The sequence below is a fragment of the Pelophylax lessonae genome (genome assembly GCF_965119305.1).
Source record: "Pelophylax lessonae genome assembly, chromosome: 1".
Taxonomy (NCBI): domain Eukaryota; kingdom Metazoa; phylum Chordata; class Amphibia; order Anura; family Ranidae; genus Pelophylax; species Pelophylax lessonae.
The window spans coordinates 786233966-786254482 of NC_138768.1; the positions used below are offsets into that span (position 1 = coordinate 786233966).

At 42.8% G+C, this 20517-nt stretch overlaps 1 protein-coding gene across 6 annotated transcripts in view; it reads right to left on the bottom strand.

Annotated features, from left to right (window-relative positions):
* The window catches only part of CPEB2 (cytoplasmic polyadenylation element binding protein 2), a gene marked incomplete at its 5' end in the record, with an annotated part of 169273 nt that overhangs the window by 107806 nt on the left and 40950 nt on the right, over positions 1 to 20517 (bottom strand). For 3 of the 6 annotated variants that reach the window (XM_082252715.1, XM_082252714.1, XM_082252716.1), the window contains one exon: positions 2990 to 3277. In XM_082252715.1, the coding sequence (XP_082108841.1) occupies positions 2990 to 3277 (288 nt within the window). The remainder of the gene's footprint in view (positions 1 to 2989; positions 3278 to 20517) is intronic. The other 3 variants (XM_082252719.1, XM_082252718.1, XM_082252717.1) reach the window with 1 other exon arrangement.

Genomic DNA, 20517 nt, shown 5'->3' on the forward strand with positions numbered 1-20517 from the left:
GGCGTCGTTATGTTGGAATACTGCCCAGTGGCCCAGTCTCTGATGGGAGGGGATCATGCTCTGCTTCAGTATGTCACAGTACATGTTGGCATTCATGGTTCCCTCAATGAACTGTAGCTCCCCAGTGCTGGCAGCACTCATTGCAGTCCCAGACCATGACACTCCCACCACCATGCTTGACTGTAAGCAAGACACACTTGTCTTTGTACTTCTCACCTGGTTGCCGCCACACACGCTTGACACCATCTGAACCAAATAAGTTTATCTTGGTCTCATCAGACCACAGGACATGGTTCCAGTAATCCATGTCCTTAGTCTGCTTGTCTTCTGCAAACTGTTTGTGGGCTTTCTTGTGCATCATCTTTAGAAGAGGTTTCCATCTGTGATGACAGCCATGCAGACCAATTTGATGCAGTATGCGGCGTATGGTCTGAGCACTGACAGGCTGACCCCCCTTCAACCTCTGGTGCAATGTCGGCAGCACTCATACGTCTATTTCCCAAAGACAACCTCTGGATAGGATGCAGAGCACGAGCACTCAACTTCTTTGGTCGCCCATGGCGAGGCCTGTTCTGAGTGGAACCTGTCCTGTGAAACTGCTGTACGGTCTTGGCCACTGTGCTGCAGCTCAGTTTCAGGGTCTTGGGAATCTTCCTATAGCCTAGGCCATATTTATGTAGAGCAATAATTCTTTTTTTCAGATCTCCAGAGAGTTCTTTTCCATGAGGTGCCATGTTGAACTTCCAGTGACCAGTATGAGAGAGTGAGAGCGATAACACCAAATTTAACACACCTGCTCCCCATTTACACCTGAGACCTTGTAACATTAATGAGTCACATGACACCGGGGAGGGAAAATGGCTAATTTCCCCAATTTGGACATTCTTACTTAGGGGTGTACTCACTTTTGTTGCCAGCAGTTTAGACATTAATGGCTGTGTGTTGAGTTAGTTTGAGGGGACAGCAAATTTACACTGTTATACAAGCTGTACACTCACTACTTTACATTGTAGCAAAGTGTCATTTCTTCATTGTTGTCACATGAAAAGATATAATAAAATATTTACGAAAATGTGAGGGGTGTACTCACTTCTGTGAGATACTGTATATCATTGCCTGACCACACCTGAAGGAGTGTTGTCCTACCCACTACACACCCATGGATTAAATGTTGGCTTCTTTCTTTGCATCACAACCAAGTCTCCCTGCCCTTTTCTGTTTCAACTCCACTGTATGGAGATGGATCAAACACAAGCCTCAGTTCAACTTTCCAAATAAAGAGAAACCTGTAGTCTACCACATCTATCCTTCTAAACATGCTAGCTAGCTGCCTCTGGCTTCAATACTCTGGGGGTCACTTATCTGGAACAAACATATACCCAGTGAAGTAACTGGCCTCAAGCGATACACAAAGCTGAAACAGATCCACCTACATAAGTTGTGCCTGTTTATCGGCACTCCTCTCTTCTGTACATCTGTTTAAAGTGCTGAATTTGTAAGCTTGTCAGAGATCAGAAAAAAAGGGGGTGGAGCGCTAAGGTTACACTCTGCAGAGCTTAGAGAGGAGAGCTCTGAGAGCTGATTGGAAGGGAGGGGTAGGGAGAGGAGGGACACAACCCCCCTTCACACAGCTCATAGAGCTGAGGCTGTCAATCGCAGGCTGTGTGCTGGGGAGCTTTCCCATCACCTTTTTTCTCTTGGTGTCAGGAAAACATGTCAGAAGTGATTCATGCTGATAGCAGAGGAGCAGACAGAAATGTCACTTAGTGCTCCTATTGTAACAAGTACACACTATAGAAGGATATTCTTTGTTAATATTTCAAGTCCACTTTAAGGACCTGCATACCTATTTAGGTTATCAGATGATACAGAGTAACCGATACCAGTAGGTCAGCATAACCCCTATACTCCTAAAGTAACCCACTCGAACTTTCTCTGCTCTAGCAAACAGCTTCAGCATTTTCCTTTATTACATCCACAGTACAAGAATATGCACCAGACATTCAGACCTCAGAGTGGTAAGGAGGTCAGATCGCCAACGTTTTTGAAGAAAAAAAGGGTTATTATCCTCAACTGAACATTTAGGTACTATTGATACAAATAAGTGTATGCAGTGGTTGAAAGAGCAGAGGAGGGGCCAGTGGGTTAATATGGGAGCATCATTGTTTTTGAATGATGGCAACATTTCCATTATTTATGGTACATCCAACAGCAGTGCACCTTAAAAAGAAGATTTAGTCCCATTCTATCCAAAGCTGTAAAAGACAGGCACGGTTTTTTCCCAGTTTTTTTTTGTTCGTTTTTGTGACTGTAGGACTTTGGGTAAAAAGTTTGTGTATGACAGTGTAAAGCCTGGTACACACTCGATCAACCCAAAAAAAAAAAAACCTGTCAGCCCTGTTTAGAGCCGCTGTACTAACTATGCAAAGTTAGTATAGCGATCTCCCCTGCTGTGCTCTGAAAGGGGGACCCCCCCCATTCCGATCAGCCCTCTCCACCGGAAAGCACCAGATCAAGAGTCAGTTGACTGCTGGTTTTGCAGCATGCTCGGCCAGCTGTTGGACAGGGTGGCATAAATGGGCTGAATGTCAGCTGTTTTTTTTTTTTTGGGAGGGGGCTTTAAACAAGTCAACAGGCAGGCAACTGCCGTTCCTAAAAGGTGGCCAGCAATGCAGGTTCCATTTTTTTTCCCTTATAACAAGTTTTATTTATTTTTTGCTGTGTTTTCTGGGGGTGGGGGGGGGGGGTGTATTTTCTCTCCAATTAGGAAACCAAACTTGACTCATAAAAATGTAATTGTAAAAAAAAAAAAAAAAACAATTGGTCTGGAAACAGTAAAAAGTGGTGAAAAATCTTATTACCAGACATGTAATTCACAAGAAATTTTTGGGGAATAAGGCATGCACGTCTGTATAATGAAATACTTCCTCATCAGCATTTAACAAATAAAACAGAATGAAATATGCACGAGGCGGAGTGTACTACATACCATTCTTACCTGTAAGGGTAAGAGAGAATTGCTGTTGTTGTCTGTCCTGAACACGTTGTCATCAATCCAGGATTTGGGAGTTAGGGATGAAGTGGAGCGTGTGAACTTCGGTGGAGCAATGACGTTTCCAGAGTAGGGTTTCTTTAAAGGGGAGATTTGATTCATTGTTCCGGGGATTCCCATGTTGGACGTTCGGCGATCACGGCCGTGCATACCACCCCAGGACATGCTGCCAGTGCTCCAGCCGCTTCCTTGGTGGCTGCTCCATGGAGACTGCTTGACAATAGGCTGCAATGGAAACCGGAGTAATAATTAAAACGAGTTGCGAAGGATGCAGGCAACCTGATCAGTATACATTTGAACAAAATATCAGTGTAAAGACATGTAAAACCCTGGGGGTTCTATAAAGGCTGCATATAATATACCTGCTCATCTATCAGCTTCCTATCAGGAAACAGGAAAAGGGGTCCTTTGGATACCCTTGCAAGGTCACAAAAGCTGTCCCTACAGTCTGCACTCCTATAAAAGATGACTTTCCTACTTAGAAGACAGTCATGAACCCATTTTACACAGGGGGATGCAAGTAACTGTGCAGTCCTTGATATGTTACATGGGCTAAACAGGTTGAGAAGAACTGGCATAAGGCCTCATTGATGCACCACAAACAGTGGTTTTGCATCAATTATTTAATTTTAATCACAATGAGTGTCAGTTGCAACCTAATCAAAATTTTAGCTTTTACTATGCGCAAACAATGTTTTTCCCTCATCAGCCCCTAAGGGACATTTCAGACTTTCAGTGCACTCTAAAGAGTTTCAGAGGGCATTTGACAGGGGGTGAGGAGGTTTCCCCTCTGCATCACACCACTCTAGCAGTGAGGCCAGGGAGGAAAGAGCTATGTGATACAAGACATCCCCCAGAAGGAAATTAAAGGCAGCCCCTAACTTTTTGCAGCTTCCATTGCACACTGTGAGAAGCTTACAAAGTGCAATATAATCAGAGTTAGCATTTTCAGTTCAGGAGGAGCCTGTACAACTGCAAAAGACTGGCTTGCCTTTAAATTACGGAGGCAAAATGCAGAGTCCTTCCTCAAATAATACATTTAGTTGTATTACAACATAGGAAAAATATCAGATGAAGAGGAAGTAAAGCAAGGAATTTAAGGATGTGCATTACACATCTCAGAAATGAACAGGGAATTTTACACTCCATGTTTGGAAATTCCCGTGTGTCAAATAAATATTATGCTCTAATAAAAGCAGTGATCCAATACTAAGGCTCCATTCACACCTGGGTGTTTTTTGAGCGTTTTTCAGCTCCAAAAACGCTAAAAAAAAAAACGTTCCAAAACGCCCAACAAGTAAAACCCCATTCATTTAAATGGCCCCTGTTCACATCTGAGCGTTTTGCAAAACGCCTGTAGCTGCAAAAAGTACATGAGCTTCTTTTTGGGCTCATTACCAGCGTTTTTGATAGATGTCAATGCCTGCCTCCAAAAAACGCCTGGAAAAAAACGCCTGAAAATCGCTGTAAAATTGCGGTAAAAAACGCTACGCTCAAGTGTGAATGCAGCCTAAAAGGCTTCTACCAACCACCAAAATCACATCACATTACATTCCACCATTTACGTAATTTTACCCACATGATGCAAAGCGAACACCATGTCTGAGGTCAGAAAATCAAAAGCATGCTGGGAAATCGACAAACCTACTCATCAGAATGAAGCAACCTTTATAAAGGTCGTATACCAGAAGACCATTTGACATCAAAGGGTCCCTCCTAGGTTTCCACCATCCAAAAGGATTACGGAGGCCTGTGCAAACAGGCAAGCAAGATATGCCTACAGACCTCAATTTCTACCTTCTACCACATACATGCAAAACAGACTCAAAACATTCATTTTGAATCAATGCAAAACCCGTACAACCCAGACTGAGCATATATGGAATACGTAAGGGGATTTCAATGCAATCCATATCTAAAAAATGATTAGTAGATGCAGAGGTATAATCAGAACAAGATACCAGAATTAATTTGAACGCACATACAGAAATTCAGAAAAATAGTTTGTCAGAGCATTCGATAGTATTATTGGCTTGGCAAATTTCACATGAAAACCTTGAAACATTTGTTGATTTCAATGCCAATGTTTTTAATTCTACGTTTGAGAAAAAGAATGTCCATCCTTCTGTCAAATTTTCTTGCCATTACAGTCAAAAATGTTGTTCCACTCTATTTGTGTTTTTGGATGTGGTTTTATGGACTTGCTGAAATAAAGGCGATTTTACTGGACGTGCAGCCAACTAGAACTCTTTTTATTCAGTCAAAAACGATTGCCGATTTGATCACATCAACTTTTCGAAAATAAAAGGAAGGTTCGGATTTGGACTTTTTCATACCAAGCTGTCCAGCAATAGTGGCAGTTAAGAGGGTTGAGAAAAAACATTTAACGTTGACAGGGGAGATTATAGTTTTCAGGTTTGCTTATGTAAACTCTTCACCCTAAAAGGGGAAACTGCCTAAAAAGTGTTAGCTAAGGCCCGGCTCACACTGCCGCGACTTTGAAGCTGGGATTCCATCATGACTTCGGCACAACTTGCATAAGACTTATTTAACAGAAGTCAATGCAAGCCATGCCGAAGTGGCACAACAAGTAGTGCAGGAACCTTTTTCTAAGTCAGAGCGACTCTTGTCGCTTCTATTAGAACAGTTCCATTGCACCTAATAGGGCATGGTTTGTCATGTGACTTGTGCTCTCAAAGCCGAAACGCATGTCGCACCAGTGTGAATCAGTCCTAAAATTAGACTTTTACATAAGTGACTGACAAATTAAAGTCCTTCTAAATCTTTTAGTTCATCTAAGGCAGGCCATACACGGCGCAAATTTCTTTCCTGCAACTACAGGCTGCAGGAAAGAAATTTGCATGATTCCTCCATAAACACAGGAAGTGCTGACAGGGAAATCCGCAAAGGTCTTCTCGTGGCGGGGAGGCGAGAGAAGCCGTCCCCACCGGGAGAAGACAGTGATTATCGCTAGTGGCTATAACAGCTACTAGCGATAATCCCAACAGAGTCCAGCAGGCTGGCTGTACCCAAGTTGATCGATCAACTTGATACATTCAGCCTGCCCATTAACGGTTTGAACCTCGGCCGGTTCCTGCTGAACCAGCCGAGATTCGAACTGTGTATGGCCAGCCTAAACCTCAACAAAAAGGACAACAATGCTGCTGTCTAGGGGTTGCTACAATGCTCTTCCATAGTTCAGTGAAAAACTGAACGTAGGCGTCCTAATACAGAAGTGTTAGCAGCTGGATCAACTGGTGAAAAAAAAGAAGGTTGAACTGAACAGTGTGTTTTTTTTTTTAACTATGAACCTAAGAAAAAAAGCATAACTAATGGCACTTTTCCACTGCAAGTAACGGCTCTGCTCTACTCGGCCCTGCTTGCTTTTCCACTGCTGGTACCGAATGGTACGGTGTTGGAACGGTTCGGTACGGTACGGTTTGCTTTTCCACTAAAGTAGTACTAAAGTTAAGTGGGATAACAACGATTCTCTGACCAATCAGTGGATAGTAGTGACTGCATGCAAAGGATTGTGGGATATGGTACCGGGTATGGTACCTCTTGGAACCAAAATTTAGTTGGTACTGTTTTTTGAGAGCCGTACCGTTCGGTTCCATGCAGTGGAAAAGCGCCGCCGTACCGCACCGAACCGTTCCGTTCCTACACCGTACCATGCGGTACCAGCAGTGGAAAAGCACAAAAGTGAGCCGAACCCTTCGGTTCCATGCAGTGGAAAAGCGCCATTATACAGCCATCACATCCAAGGACTGGTAAACTGTAATATATTACATTTTTGTTACTGGGTTTAGATACGTTTTAGGGTGTACAAATAAAGGCTTGCTCAGTTTGCTTTTTACCATCGGATCAAAGCAGAATATCAAATATAGGGTGTAGTTATACATTTCATTTTATACTTGTAATGTGACATATTTAGGTCAATAGAATTTTTTTTTTTTTTTTCGTAAAAACATAACCTCACTCACTACAAGAAACAAGTAACTAATAGAAAAGTGCCTAAAGAATGATTGTAACCAGTGGCTATAGTGGAAAATTCAGATATGTATGTACAGCATTCTGCATTGTTTATCGGGAAGAAGGTATCTATTCATGGCTTTTTAGCTTTCATTAATGTGCATCATTTACATTTAAAAAGAAAAACACCTTTGCAGATAGCAACAGCAGGGCCTAGCCTATAACTGCAGCGTGAACAGTGTTGGGTTGTGCTGTGCAGACATATATTTTATGATCTCATATTTAGACATGCATAAATAACGTTCTTATGAGGCGTAGCAGATTGTATTTTTATAATTGCTTCTAAATAAAACTAGAAAAAGTCATTACACCCAACTCAACCCTAACCATGAGAAGCCTCACCTAACCTTTAAATATCCTGCTTTAGAGGTAAAGCAGCAGAAAATATTTCAACTCATAGGCGTTAGGTGTCTAGATATGCACCGTGGGGGTTCAAAACCGAAACTATTAATATATGTAAAGAGTAGGTTTTTGTTGTTTAGATAGTATAGGAAACATTTGTTGTGGTGCATTACGCTATTGACAGCAGAAAAGAAAAAGTGGCCAGAACAGGAGGTGAGGGAAAATCTTCCATCAGGGGCAACATTGGTCAGAATCACAACTAAAAAGGGATTTCTACTTACTTCCTGTTGCATTACTAAGGCAGTAAGTGAAGTGGGATCTCTTCATCTGAACACCAACAGCAAAAAAATAAATAAATAAAAGGTCTGACTGGGGTTTTTAACTATTCCCAACTCGTGGGTAGAGATTCATAGATTTTGGGAAAGGATATGTGATAGTGCTCAACAGGCCACACGATAAAAGTTAAGCATCTGTAGGCGATCCAATACACCAAGTCCTTGGGACCTTTTGTCTGGGTTGTAAGTAGTGGTGGATAACAGCCCAACATTCGTTCAGAATTACTTAAAAATATACCCCTAATGTAGTCCCAAATGATAGAACATATTTATAAAGGGCAACCTGGCAAAAAACATGGAGGAGATCATGATTATCTCATCTAAAAATGCTAGTTTTCTCATTTGTCACGCTGAGTTCTGCTATGATACATTGAGTCCCTAAGGCTGGCCATACACTTTACAATTTTCTTGTTCAACTTTCCTTTAGATTTACCAAAACCATGTAATATAGGGTCAAGCCTAAACACTTTCAATTTGTATGCAGTCAGACAGGCCCTTGCACTACATAGTTTAAGGTAAATCTAAAGGAAATTGAATAAGAAAATTGTATAGTGTATGGCCAGCCTAATACAGCACAAGTATAAATTGAATGGATTTCTGAAGTTCCCAATATTCACAATAGAAGGGTGACTCAAAGAACAAAACCTCCAAGAACTCCAAAAGGAAGTCAGCAGTGGTTTTTTTTTTCTCATGGCATTTTTACTTTACACCTCCAAAAAAAAAAAAAAAGAAGATCTCCTGCTCTCGATTACTAGAAGTACAGTGAAAAGAGTATTAACATACTATTATATACAATACATAAATATATGAAAAATGCTATAATTAGAGTACTGACAAACACAGGGGTCTAAGATGATCATATTCCTTACACAACCATAAGACGTTCCAAAAATGCCACGCTTCTTTTCATATTCATGTATCAGGCAACATGTGGCTCTCCAACTGTTGTAGAGTTTCAGGTTCCAAAAAGGATGGAAGATGTGTCCAGGCCCCAAAGCACTTGTATACGTCCCTTTACTGGGAGGGAGGGACCACAGAAGAAAAGAGCCACAGTGCCAAATTAGGCAACCATATCGCCAGTGTGGGCCCTCTGGTAGCTGGTCACAGGGTGAAACCAGTTTAACATTCATGCTTTTTCCTCAAGTAAATTACTCAGGTATTACAAAAAGGAATGTAATTCCTTTACATAAAGAATCCAGAGATGAGGGGTAGACAAGGCTGAAAGACAGACACCATCTAGAAATAGTGTGGTACACACACATCTGCCTTGGGTACTGGTCCACAAATGCCTCATTCTGATACACTCATGGTGACTTTCACCCTCCAAGCCCATGTGCTGGTGTAAACTCGGCATCTCTTGTTTTCCATTGTCAGAGTCCCTTTAGGCTGGTTTCACACTACTGCGAACTGGATGTGGGTTTCCCCGCATCCAATTCACATCAGGAGATTGTGACCAACTCTCTATGGAGCTGGTTCACATATCTCCAGAGCGGCTCAGATGCGAATTGCACAGAAGTCCTGTGTGTCTTCTCGTCCATTTCAGGTCTGAATCCAGCCAAAAATTCGGACCTGAAACAGTGAACAGGAATGCACTGGACCCCTGCTGTGAGCCGCCCTGTGCGGCACTGTGAACCCAGCCTTAGTCTACTTACCGAACATACTGCTATCTCTGGAAAGGGAAATGCATGTTAAACTGACGCATGGTCCCCAAGTCCAATGTGCTTTTAACTCAAGGGGAATGTTTTTTTTCTCTATCACAGTTAACACATAATTCCCAGTAAGTTTTGTGACAGCTGGAGCAGTGGGCGATTCGTCCGTTTACACTGTATAGAATGGATGGGGGAATCCACACGTATGCCCAGATTTACGATTTACGAGCAGCCACAACCTAGGTAGAAAAGTCTGTTCTCTGCAGTATGCAGTATTGAAGAAATCCTTGCTCGTGATACAATGGATTTTCTGTGAAAGTCTGACAGGCCCTGCCACTTCAGACCTATAGTACTGCAAATCAACTAAAACTTCAGGTTCCCTTTTGAGTGTAGATCTCTAGCACTGATGTATCAATAGGTTTTCTGCATCAGGAGTTCGATGCATATTAATGAGGAAAAAAAATAAAAAATAAACTTCAAGTGAATACACGCAATTCTAAAATAGACCAACATGTGACTAGTGCTCAAATTTAGAGGAGGAAATTTTGACTGAACCAGGAAGTACAGCAAAACATTAGCCAATGGTCATCATCTAAGAATTTCCAGAGGGTTTCTGCAAAGAACATATAAACAATGCTTCCAGCCTACAAACAGTCAAGAAATACTACAACAATGTGACTAAACCGGCTAAACAGAATGGGATGGTCTAATAACAACCTGTAATGAGAACAGCATGCTATTCCTTTAAACAGAGACACCAAGCCATAAACACTCATTAGCAACAAAGCAATTTCTTTCAGAGTGAACACACACGGCCGGAGCAGCAAGAATGACAATTTGACTCTCATATTTGTGATGGGGTGTGATGTACACAAAGAACCAGACTAAATACACTGCTCAAAAAAATTAAAGGAACACTTTGAAAACACATCAGATCTGAATGGGGAAATATATCATGCTGGATATCTATACAGATATGGACTGGGTAATGTGTTAAAGAATGGAAGGATGCCACATTGTTTGATGGAAATGAAAATCATCAACCTACAGAGAGCTGAATTCAAAAGACACCCTGAAAATCAAAGTGAAAAAATTATGCAGCAGGCTAGTCCATTCTGCTGAAATTTCAGGGCAGCCACTCAAAATGGTACTCAGTAGTTTGTATGGCTCCCAAGTGCTTGCATGCATGCCTGACAACGTCGGGACATGCTCCTAATGAGATGACAGATGGTGTCCTGGGGTATTTCTACCCAGATCTAGACCAGGGCATCAATGAGCTCCTGAACAGACGAAAGATTAACGTGCAACTTGGCGGCGTTGGATGAACCGAAAAAATGTCCCATAGGTGTTCTATGGGATTTAGGTCAGGGGAGATTGGAAGGCATTCAATGATATCAATTCCTTCATCCTCCAGTAACTGGCTGCATACTCTTACCACATGAGGCCAGGCAATAGGAGGAACTCAGGAAGGACCCACTGCACCAACATAGGGTCTGACAATGGGTTCAAGGATTCCATCCCGATATCTGAAGGCAGTTAGGGTGCCGTTGTCTAGCCTGCAGAGGTCTGTGCGTCCCTCCATGGATATGCCTCCCCAGACCATCACTAACCCACCAACAAACCGGTCATGCTGAACGATGTTAAGGGCAGCATAACGTTCTCCACGGCTTCTCCATACCCTTTCACGTCTGTCACGTGCTCAGGGTGAACCTTCTCTCATCTGTGAAAAACACAGGGTACAAGTGGCAGGCCAGCTAATACTGGTGTTCAATGGGAAATGCCAATCAAGCTCCACGGTGCCAGGCAGTGAGCACAGGGCCCACTAGAGGATGTTGGGCCCTCAGGCCACCCTCATGAAGTCTGTTTCTGATTGTTTGGTCAGAGACATTCACACTAGTGGCCTGCTGGAGGTCATTTTGTAGGGCTTTGGCAGTGCTAATCCTGTTCCTCTTTGCACAAAGGAGCAGATACCGGTCCTTCTGAAGGGTTAGAGACATTCTATCGCCCTGTCCAGCTCTCCTAGAGTAACTGACTGTCTCCTGGAATCTCCTCCATGCTCTTAAGACTGTGCTGGGAGACACAGCAAACCTTTTGGCAATGGCGCGTATTGATGTGTCACTCCAGAGGAGTTGGACTGCTTGTGCAACCTCTATAGGATCTGGGTTTCGCCTCATGCTACCAGTAGTGACCCTGACCCTAGCCAAATGCAAAACTGGTGAAAAGATGAGTAGGGGGGAAAAAAAATGTCAGAGACCTACCTGTAAAACCATTTTTGTTTTGGGGGTCATCACATTGTTGCCCCATCTAGTGCACCTGTTAATTTCATTAACACCAAAGCAGTTGAAACTGATTAACAACCCCCTCTGCTACTTAAAGCTTTAAGGCCTCCTGACATGCCAAATTTGGCATGCAATTTTTTTTGGTGGGGGGGCCCACATCCACCCCAAAATCCTCCAGGGGGAGAGGGGGTAAGCTACTCACCACACCGGGAACCAGGCGGGCACCGCTCCATACAGAACCCCTGACCATTGAAATAGGGGGCTGCTGGCCAGGAGGACGATGCGACTCAGGCCGAGACCTGGTTGTATGCGACCTCGCAAAGCATTTGACTCGCAGGCCAGTCCCCATCCGGTGGGACTATGTCTCGGCCGAATTAGTGCGGAGCTGAGGTCTGCGCACATTTGCTGGCCAGACTGAGGTGACCACTGGATCTAGATTATCCAGCCTATCGCCTAGTCCGGCACACAGGAAAAAAAACAGGAGAAAAAATTCTATATAAAAAGAAAAAAATTGCTCCAGAGATCCCAGCAAGGAACTAGGTCCTTACTCCTGACTAGGCAGAAATAAAAAGTACCTATTGCAGAGAGGGGGAGTATATCCCCTGGGACTGCCCATAGGTGTAGCCAAACTTTTTTTCTGCCTAGTGTCCTACTCCTGTAGGGGGCAGTATAACCCAATGGTTAACAAGATCAGGAGCTGTGTCCGTCAAGGAACGAAAGAGAACATTTTTGCCAAACTGCCTGAAATAAGCGCTGCCCATATTGTATTAAAGAAACCACTTTAATTAAAGGATTCTTAAAGTGGGGTTCCACCCATTTTTGTGTTTATTAAAAGTCAGCAGCTACAAAAAAAGTGTAGCTGCTGACTTTTAATAAACACACATTCCCCTGTCCCACGGTCCAACAAAGGGGCCGGCGAGAGCCTCAGTTCTCTCCCTCTTCTCCTCGCAGCGCCAGCATTTCTAGTGTGGGCACCCGGCTGTGACAACTTGCGAAATCCCAGCAGAGTGCGCATTGCGCGAGTCGTGCTGCGCTTCCTGAGTGGCCGGGAAAACTTCTGGGACCTGTGATGGGTCCCAAAAGATTGCAGGGAGGGAGGGGGAGTGGAGAACTTCCGCTTGAGCCCCCTAGGCCGCCCGAGCGGAAGTGAGAGCGGTTACCTGTCAAATCTAGGTACCCCCCCCCAAAAAGAAAAAAAAATGACATGCCAAATGTAGCATGTCAGAGGGTCAGGAGGCCTTAAAGCAGAAATTCCATTTTTGGGTGGAATGCCGCTTTAAATATTCCAGCCTAACAAATTTGAAAAACCCAACATTAAAAGCCACACTATGTGAATCACTATGGAGTACATAACTATATTAATTTTGTCTGAGCATCCCAATTGTGCAATCTTGTTTTGTTTGAGAAAGGCGTTTTGGAAGAGCTTTTTCTCCCATTTATAGATCACTAAACAGTTTGTTATCATTAACATAGGGAGAAAAGTACCCCTTCTTCCATGAATAATCAATGCTGTTCCCGAGATCCCTCATATGACCTAAGGGCCCTTTCACACGGGCATTCAGTCTGAATCCATCTGTCATTTTTTTTTTTTTTTTTTTTTTTTAGACTGGTGCAGACTGGAAAGCAATTTATGTCTAGGGCGGGCAGGTGTAAGCAGATGAACATCCGGTTACATCCGCTTATAGCCATTTCCCTTTAGGCTGCGTCTATTTCTATTTGGACACATCTAAATGGATGTCGTCAATTTAGATCTGTTCCGTCAATGTCCACAGATGCAAAATACGGATGTAAACTGAACTGACCTGAAGATAGGATGTGCCAACTGATGTAACCTGAATCAGTATTCATCAGTTTTTTTTCCCTTGTGTGAAAGGACCCCAAAGGCTAGACAAAGATCACATTATTAGAGACTGTTTTTTTTTTTTATGGAGGGGTTAAAAAATAAATAAATAAAAAACACCCCCTTAAGTATATGTGCAGTACAAATAGACTAGCAGGAAGTAAGGTCTGCTTATATAATGAACAAATACGGCCACCCTAAATACATATGATATTATAAAGAAACATTTAAAGCAGGGTTCCAGCCTCAAATACCTTTTTTAACTAAAAATACCCCTATAATACTAATCCATCACCCTTTACAGAAACACTGTTCTCATACTTACAAGGTGTACAGTATTGGATTTTAGTCAAAATCTTACTTTTAAAAACGCTGTCTGAGCACAGCCATCTTGGATGTGGGCATCTGAAGCCGCAGTGTAATCTGCTGTGTCCTTCTTCCTGATCCAATGGAGTGTTCTGGGAGTTCTTCCTAAATCCAGCCTCCTGGGAGTGATGACAAACAGCTCCCAGGATGCAATGCAAAGGCGGAAGTGAAGTCAGTGGCCGTGGCCACAGAGGGGGGGAGAAGGAGGAAGTACAATCAAAAATGCCCCAAAAATAAGGTAAGGGACCCCCGAAAAAAACTGAAAATGCCCAATTGCTGATCAGCATAGGGAGCACTCCAGGAATCACTAAAGTTGTAAAATAGGCCGGAACTCCTCTTTAAACACTTTGATAAAATGATGTTGATTAAAGGGGACCTTTGCTGTGTCTGAAATGATCCTTCTGCCACTTCTCTTCCACACCAGTACCTGGCAGAGACTTGTGGCATATCTACACGTGAGCAGGGAATGTACAAACACTGCTGGTTTTAGGTATCCGAGACCTCATGGAGACCTGCGTTGTGTGCATGCATGGGAATCCAGGAAACACTGCCTCACGGGAAGTGTGACATGGAAATCCTAGGAGCCACTGGGGGTCCCTACATCATTCTCACCTAGGTGGGGGAAGGAGAACATTTTGTAGCACAAAAAAAAAAAAAAAAGTGCTAAAAACTTTCCAAAAATTATGAAAACACTTTGCTATTGTGTAGGAGGGAGTGTGGAAGAAACAGGAAAGAAAAAGTTCTTTAATGGGTGAAGGTACATTTGAAATACTAGTTCCTTAAATACAGGCTTATTTACAACGTGTGAGTCATTACTAATTGTGGACACGCCTTCTGTCAGCGGACATGTTTGCCAAGGAATGACAGCTTTGCTATGAGTAGCATTGTGGCTCAGTATAGCGAAACTTATGATGCATAAACGGTCTGACACAGTATAAAAATACTAAGGCAAGTCCATATACTGACATTTCGCTGAATAAAGGCTAGTACACACTAAGAAAATCGTCCAAAGAATTTTCGGACGATTTTCATATATTGTTTACACAACTTTCCACAGCCGATTCTGAATTTTCGTACAAAATAGTCGAAGGGATTAACTCCAAAATTTTTCTCATACCATTTTCATTTCATGTGTACTGGTTTTGTCGTACGAGAAATTTTGTAAGAATTTTCATTTATCGGTTCCGATTTGCTGTGAAACGAGGAAAACTGGACGATCGTTCGCCCGATTTTCTTGTAATGTGTACTCCACTTAAGGCTTTGTTCAGAACTCTGACTGAAAAAAAGTCACAAGTTAAAAAAGATCAGATATAAGCCCAGTTGTAAGCATCCTTGGATGGTTCCTATCACCACTCGTTTTATCCATTTAAAATATTCAGATCAAACATTAAAAGCACATTCCCATAACTGGAGCAATTTTTGTCCTGCAGCTCCAGGATCTTGAGCTCAGATTCTACATATAAATAAAGTCCCCTACAAGAGATAGCAAGCATGGAAAATTCTATACAAAGCCAACCCCAACATGTCCATATAAGAAAAGGCCTCTGCCCTAATGCACTGTGACTGTGCACAAGATCATAAGTTAGACCGCCTTCCTCAAAACTCTATGACACTATGACATTTTTTTTTTTTTTTGCAAATTCTTTATTTAAAGTATCCAGAATTCACAGTGCAGTAAAACACATTAAAATAATACATACATGTGAGCTCTGACATTTAATGCATTGCTCAGTGTGTATGCAAGCAGTGATGGCAACCCTGGCACAAGCTTTGTCCGTTCAGGGGAGCTGCTCGTATGTAGCCACTTGTGTAAAGGGTTACCTGCAATCAATGGCAGCAATTAATTTGCACCCAATGTGACCCTCATCTCTCAGATCTTTAACCACTTCCCAAAAGACCTGTACGTCGGCTTGAAGAAGTGGTTGTACCGGGGTGATGCCTGCAGCTAGAGGCCTGGTACCATTTTTTAGAGCTAGCTGTAGGCTTTCTGATAACTGATGCAGCTCTGCCTTTAATCCAGGGAGTGGAAGGGGACGCGGGATGCACCTCCCCACTCCCGCCGCCTTCTGCCGCCCTGGCCGGGTCTCCCATCCCACCAGGAGACCGCCGCTACGAAGATCCAGAGATGAGGGGTAGACAAGGCTGAAAGACAGACACCATCTAGAAATAGTGTGGTACACACACATCTGCCTTGGGTACTGGTCCACAAATGCCTCATTCTGATACACTCATGGTGACTTTCACCCTCCAAGCCCATGTGCTGGTGTAAACTCGGCATCTCTTGTTTTCCATTGTCAGAGTCCCTTTAGGCTGGTTTCACACTACTGCGAACTGGATGTGGGTTTCCCCGCATCCAATTCACATCAGGAGATTGTGACCAACTCTCTATGGAGCTGGTTCACATATCTCCAGAGCGGCTCAGATGCGAATTGCACAGAAGTCCTGTGTGTCTTCTCGTCCATTTCAGGTCTGAATCCAGCCAAAAATTCGGACCTGAAACAGTGAACAGGAATGCACTGGACCCCTGCTGTGAGCCGCCCTGTGCGGCACTGTGAACCCAGCCTTAGTCTACTTACCGAACATACTGCTATCTCTGGAAAGGGAAATGCATGTTAAACTGACGCATGGTCCCCAAGTCCAATGTGCTTTTAACTCAAGGGGAATGTTTTTTTTCTCTATCACAGTTAACACATAATTCCCAGTAAGTTTTGTGACAGCTGGAGCAGTGGGCGATTCGTCCGTTTACACTGTATAGAATGGATGGGGGAATCCACACGTATGCCCAGATTTACGATTTACGAGCAGCCACAACCTAGGTAGAAAAGTCTGTTCTCTGCAGTATGCAGTATTGAAGAAATCCTTGCTCGTGATACAATGGATTTTCTGTGAAAGTCTGACAGGCCCTGCCACTTCAGACCTATAGTACTGCAAATCAACTAAAACTTTTTTGTTGCAAATTCTTTATTTAAAGTATCCAGAATTCACAGTGCAGTAAAACACATTAAAATAATACATACATGTGAGCTCTGACATTTAATGCATTGCTCAGTGTGTATGCAAGCAGTGATGGCAACCCTGGCACAAGCTTTGTCCGTTCAGGGGAGCTGCTCGTATGTAGCCACTTGTGTGAAGGGTTACCTGCAATCAATGGCAGCAATTAATTTGCACCCAATGTGACCCTCATCTCTCAGATCTTTAACCACTTCCCAAAAGACCTGTACGTCGGCTTGAAGAAGTGGTTGTACCGGGGTGATGCCTGCAGCTAGAGGCCTGGTACCATTTTTTAGAGCTAGCTGTAGGCTTTCTGATAACTGATGCAGCTCTGCCTTTAATCCAGGGAGTGGAAGGGGACGCGGGATGCACCTCCCCACTCCCGCCGCCTTCTGCTGCCCTGGCCGGGTCTCCCATCCCACCAGGAGACCGCCGCTACGAAGATCGGGTCTCTGATGAAGTAACATGGAAGCAATGTCACATCGTCCCTTCCGGTTTACTCGGCTGCAATGGCTCCAATTTAAAAATAATTGACAGTATTCAAAAATGCAGATTTTGGTGTTTTGAATATTTTAAGTGCAATGGAGGGGTCTGGGGTCTTTTAAACCCCAGATCCCTCCATAAAGGAGTACATGTCACTGCCTATTACTGTCACAAGGGATGTTTACATTCCTTGTCACAGCAATAAAAGCGATCAAATTTGTATTTTTCTAAAGGAACAGTGAAAAAAAAAATAAAAAAAAAATGAAATTAGGAAAAAAAATTTTTTTTTTAAAGCACCCCTGTCCCCGCCTGCTTGCGCACCAAAGAAAACGTAAGGTAAGTTGCGACCGCAAATGTAAACAGTGTTCAAATCACACGAGGCATCGCCACAATCATCAGAGCGGGAGCATTAATTCTAGCAAAAGACCTCCTCTAAATCTAAACAGGTAACCGTTAAAAAATTTTAAAGCCTCACCTATAGATATTTTTAATTACCGTAGTTTGCCACCATTCCAAGTGTGTGCGCAACTTTAAACTGTAACATGTTAGGTATCTATTTAATCGGCGAGACCGCCATTCTATTCTCCAGTCTTTGCTAAAAAATATATATGTTTGTGGGATCCAAGTAATTTTCTAGCAAAAAATACTAATTTAACTTGTAAATAACATGTAATAGGCTTGGTTCTTAAGTGGATAAACTGCGACTATTACTTGGTTTTACTAGGTTTTATAAACCCCTTTGATTTTAAATTGTTTCTGGGGACTGGTGAGAAGAAAGGAGTTTGGCGTCCTCTAAACTCATCTCCATGAACTCCTGCTTTTTTAGTATGCCAATGCGCTTCAGGCAGGGTCATTCTCCACTCTACAGTTCATGTGAATTGCGGGGCGTAGAATGACCATTCCCTCAGCTCACTGGAGTACAAAACAGAATTCAGGTTAGAGAGGAGTTCAGAGGACATCCAAGCTTATGTCTACTATTGAGGGAAGGCCTGGCCTATGCATTGACTGGCACTAATCAGGATGTGTAGGTAGGCCAGAGTATTTATCTATTACACATATACTTGGACGCCATTATGATGGCACTGCACCCACGCACCCACCCCTTTTAGAAGGCAGGTGAAGTGCTGGCATAGATGGAACTCCTTTCCATAAGTATAAAGCTCAGCTGTGGCTCAAATGACAGCGTCACATCAAAGAGCACACCCTGAACCAAATCTCCAATGTCTGCAGTGATTGCACAATGGGCCCCTGCCCCTCCCTTCCCTGTTGGGACTCATGTTCATTGCACATACTGGGACATGCTAATTATATAGGGCTAATATATGGAAAGTAGTTCAACCAAGTTTCCAGTTTGATAGCAACCAACTTACAGATCCATGGCATTCCTTGGATATGGTTGCAATGAGCATTAGGGACTTTATTGGTTTGCACCCATTTCATACATACAACGGCAGTCAGCTACTTAGATGGTTATCAAGGTAATAATGACGATCTTCTCTACACTGGAACGTGCTGAGCTTGAGCACATGAACATTTCGGTGCTTAAATAATTATAAATTAACTTTTAATGTTCTCTCTTCCAACCTTCAGTTGATGTACCACACTTGACTTCTTTCCATTGTAATCATGTCAGGAACTTGGAATCATTTCAAAGATTTTTTTTCTTTTTAATAAAAACAGCCACAGTGTACCTGTCAGTGAGGATCAGGAAATATATTATGTGGTACTTTGGCTCAGTACATCTGGCCAGGATGGATCTACAGCATCAGACACACTAACCTCCACACGCTATAAAAAAAAAAAAAAAACCTCAGTTTTAGCTGGCCTTAAAGAGGAAGTAAACTTTCTCTGCAAACATTTACCTATAGGTAAGCCTATAATAAGGTTTTCCTATAGGTACTGTAAATATCTCCTAAAACTTGGACCGTTTAGGAGATATTTACATGACATTTAGCTGGTGACAGCACTGGCGCATTCGCTCTGAAGAAACGGCCATAGGTGCCATTCTTTCCGAGCCCCGTGCCATAAATGGCAGCTCCCGCGCGCATGTGCAGGAGTGACATTGCGGCTCCGGCCAATCAGCGCAGAGCCCATGAACACAAAGTAACTCTGGGGAAAATGTCAGTGGTGACACCGATGTGTGGGCTCCGCTGTGTGGGCTTCGTTCTAAGGCATTACATAATGAGCTAGTATGCGATGCATAATTAGTGCTCATTATGCCTTCGTCTTACAGGGGTTATTTTGGAGTTTACAACCTCTTTTAACACTCATCCAAGCACACCTTTTAAAACCTGTACAGCCGTGGTCAAATGTTTTGAAAATGACACAAATATTAATTTTCACAAAGTTTGCTGCATCATTGTTTTTAGATCTTTTTGTAAGGTGTTACTATGGTATACTGAAGTATAATTACAAGCATTTCATCAGTCAAAGGCTTTTATTGACAAATACATTAAGTTTATGCAGATTTAATATTTGCAGTGTTGACCCCTTTTTTTCAAAACCTCTGCAATCCCCCCTGGCATACTGTCAATCAATTTCTGGGCCACATCGTGACTGATGGCAGGCTATTCTTGCATATTCAACACTTTGTGTTTGTCAGAATTTGTGGGTTTTTGTTTACCCGCCTCTTGAGGATTGACCAGAAGTGCTCAATGGGATAAATGGGGAATTTCCTGGCAATGGACCCTAAATATCAATGTTTTGTTCCCCAGGCCACTTAGTTACCACTTTTGCCTTATGGCAAGGACAGGTGCTCCATGCTGGAAAACGCATGGTTCCTCACCAACACTGTTATTTGATGGCTGGGTGGAATTACTCCCAGAGGATGTTTTTGTATGATTTCTTCTCCACAACAACTGAACCTCTCTCCTTGATGTTCTTGATGATCCAATAGATGGTTGATTTAGGTCCAATTTTAGTAGCAGCATGATACTTGCCTGTAAATCCCTTCTTGTGCAAAGCAATGATGACGGCATGTGTTTCCCTGCAGGTAACCATGGTTAACAGAGGAAGAACAAAGATTACAAGCACCACCCTCCTTTTAAAGCTTCCAGTCTTCTATTCTAAAGCTGGATACACACTATACAACTTTTGTTAGATTTCCTTTAGATTTACCTTCAACTATGTAGTGCAAGGGCCTGCCTGA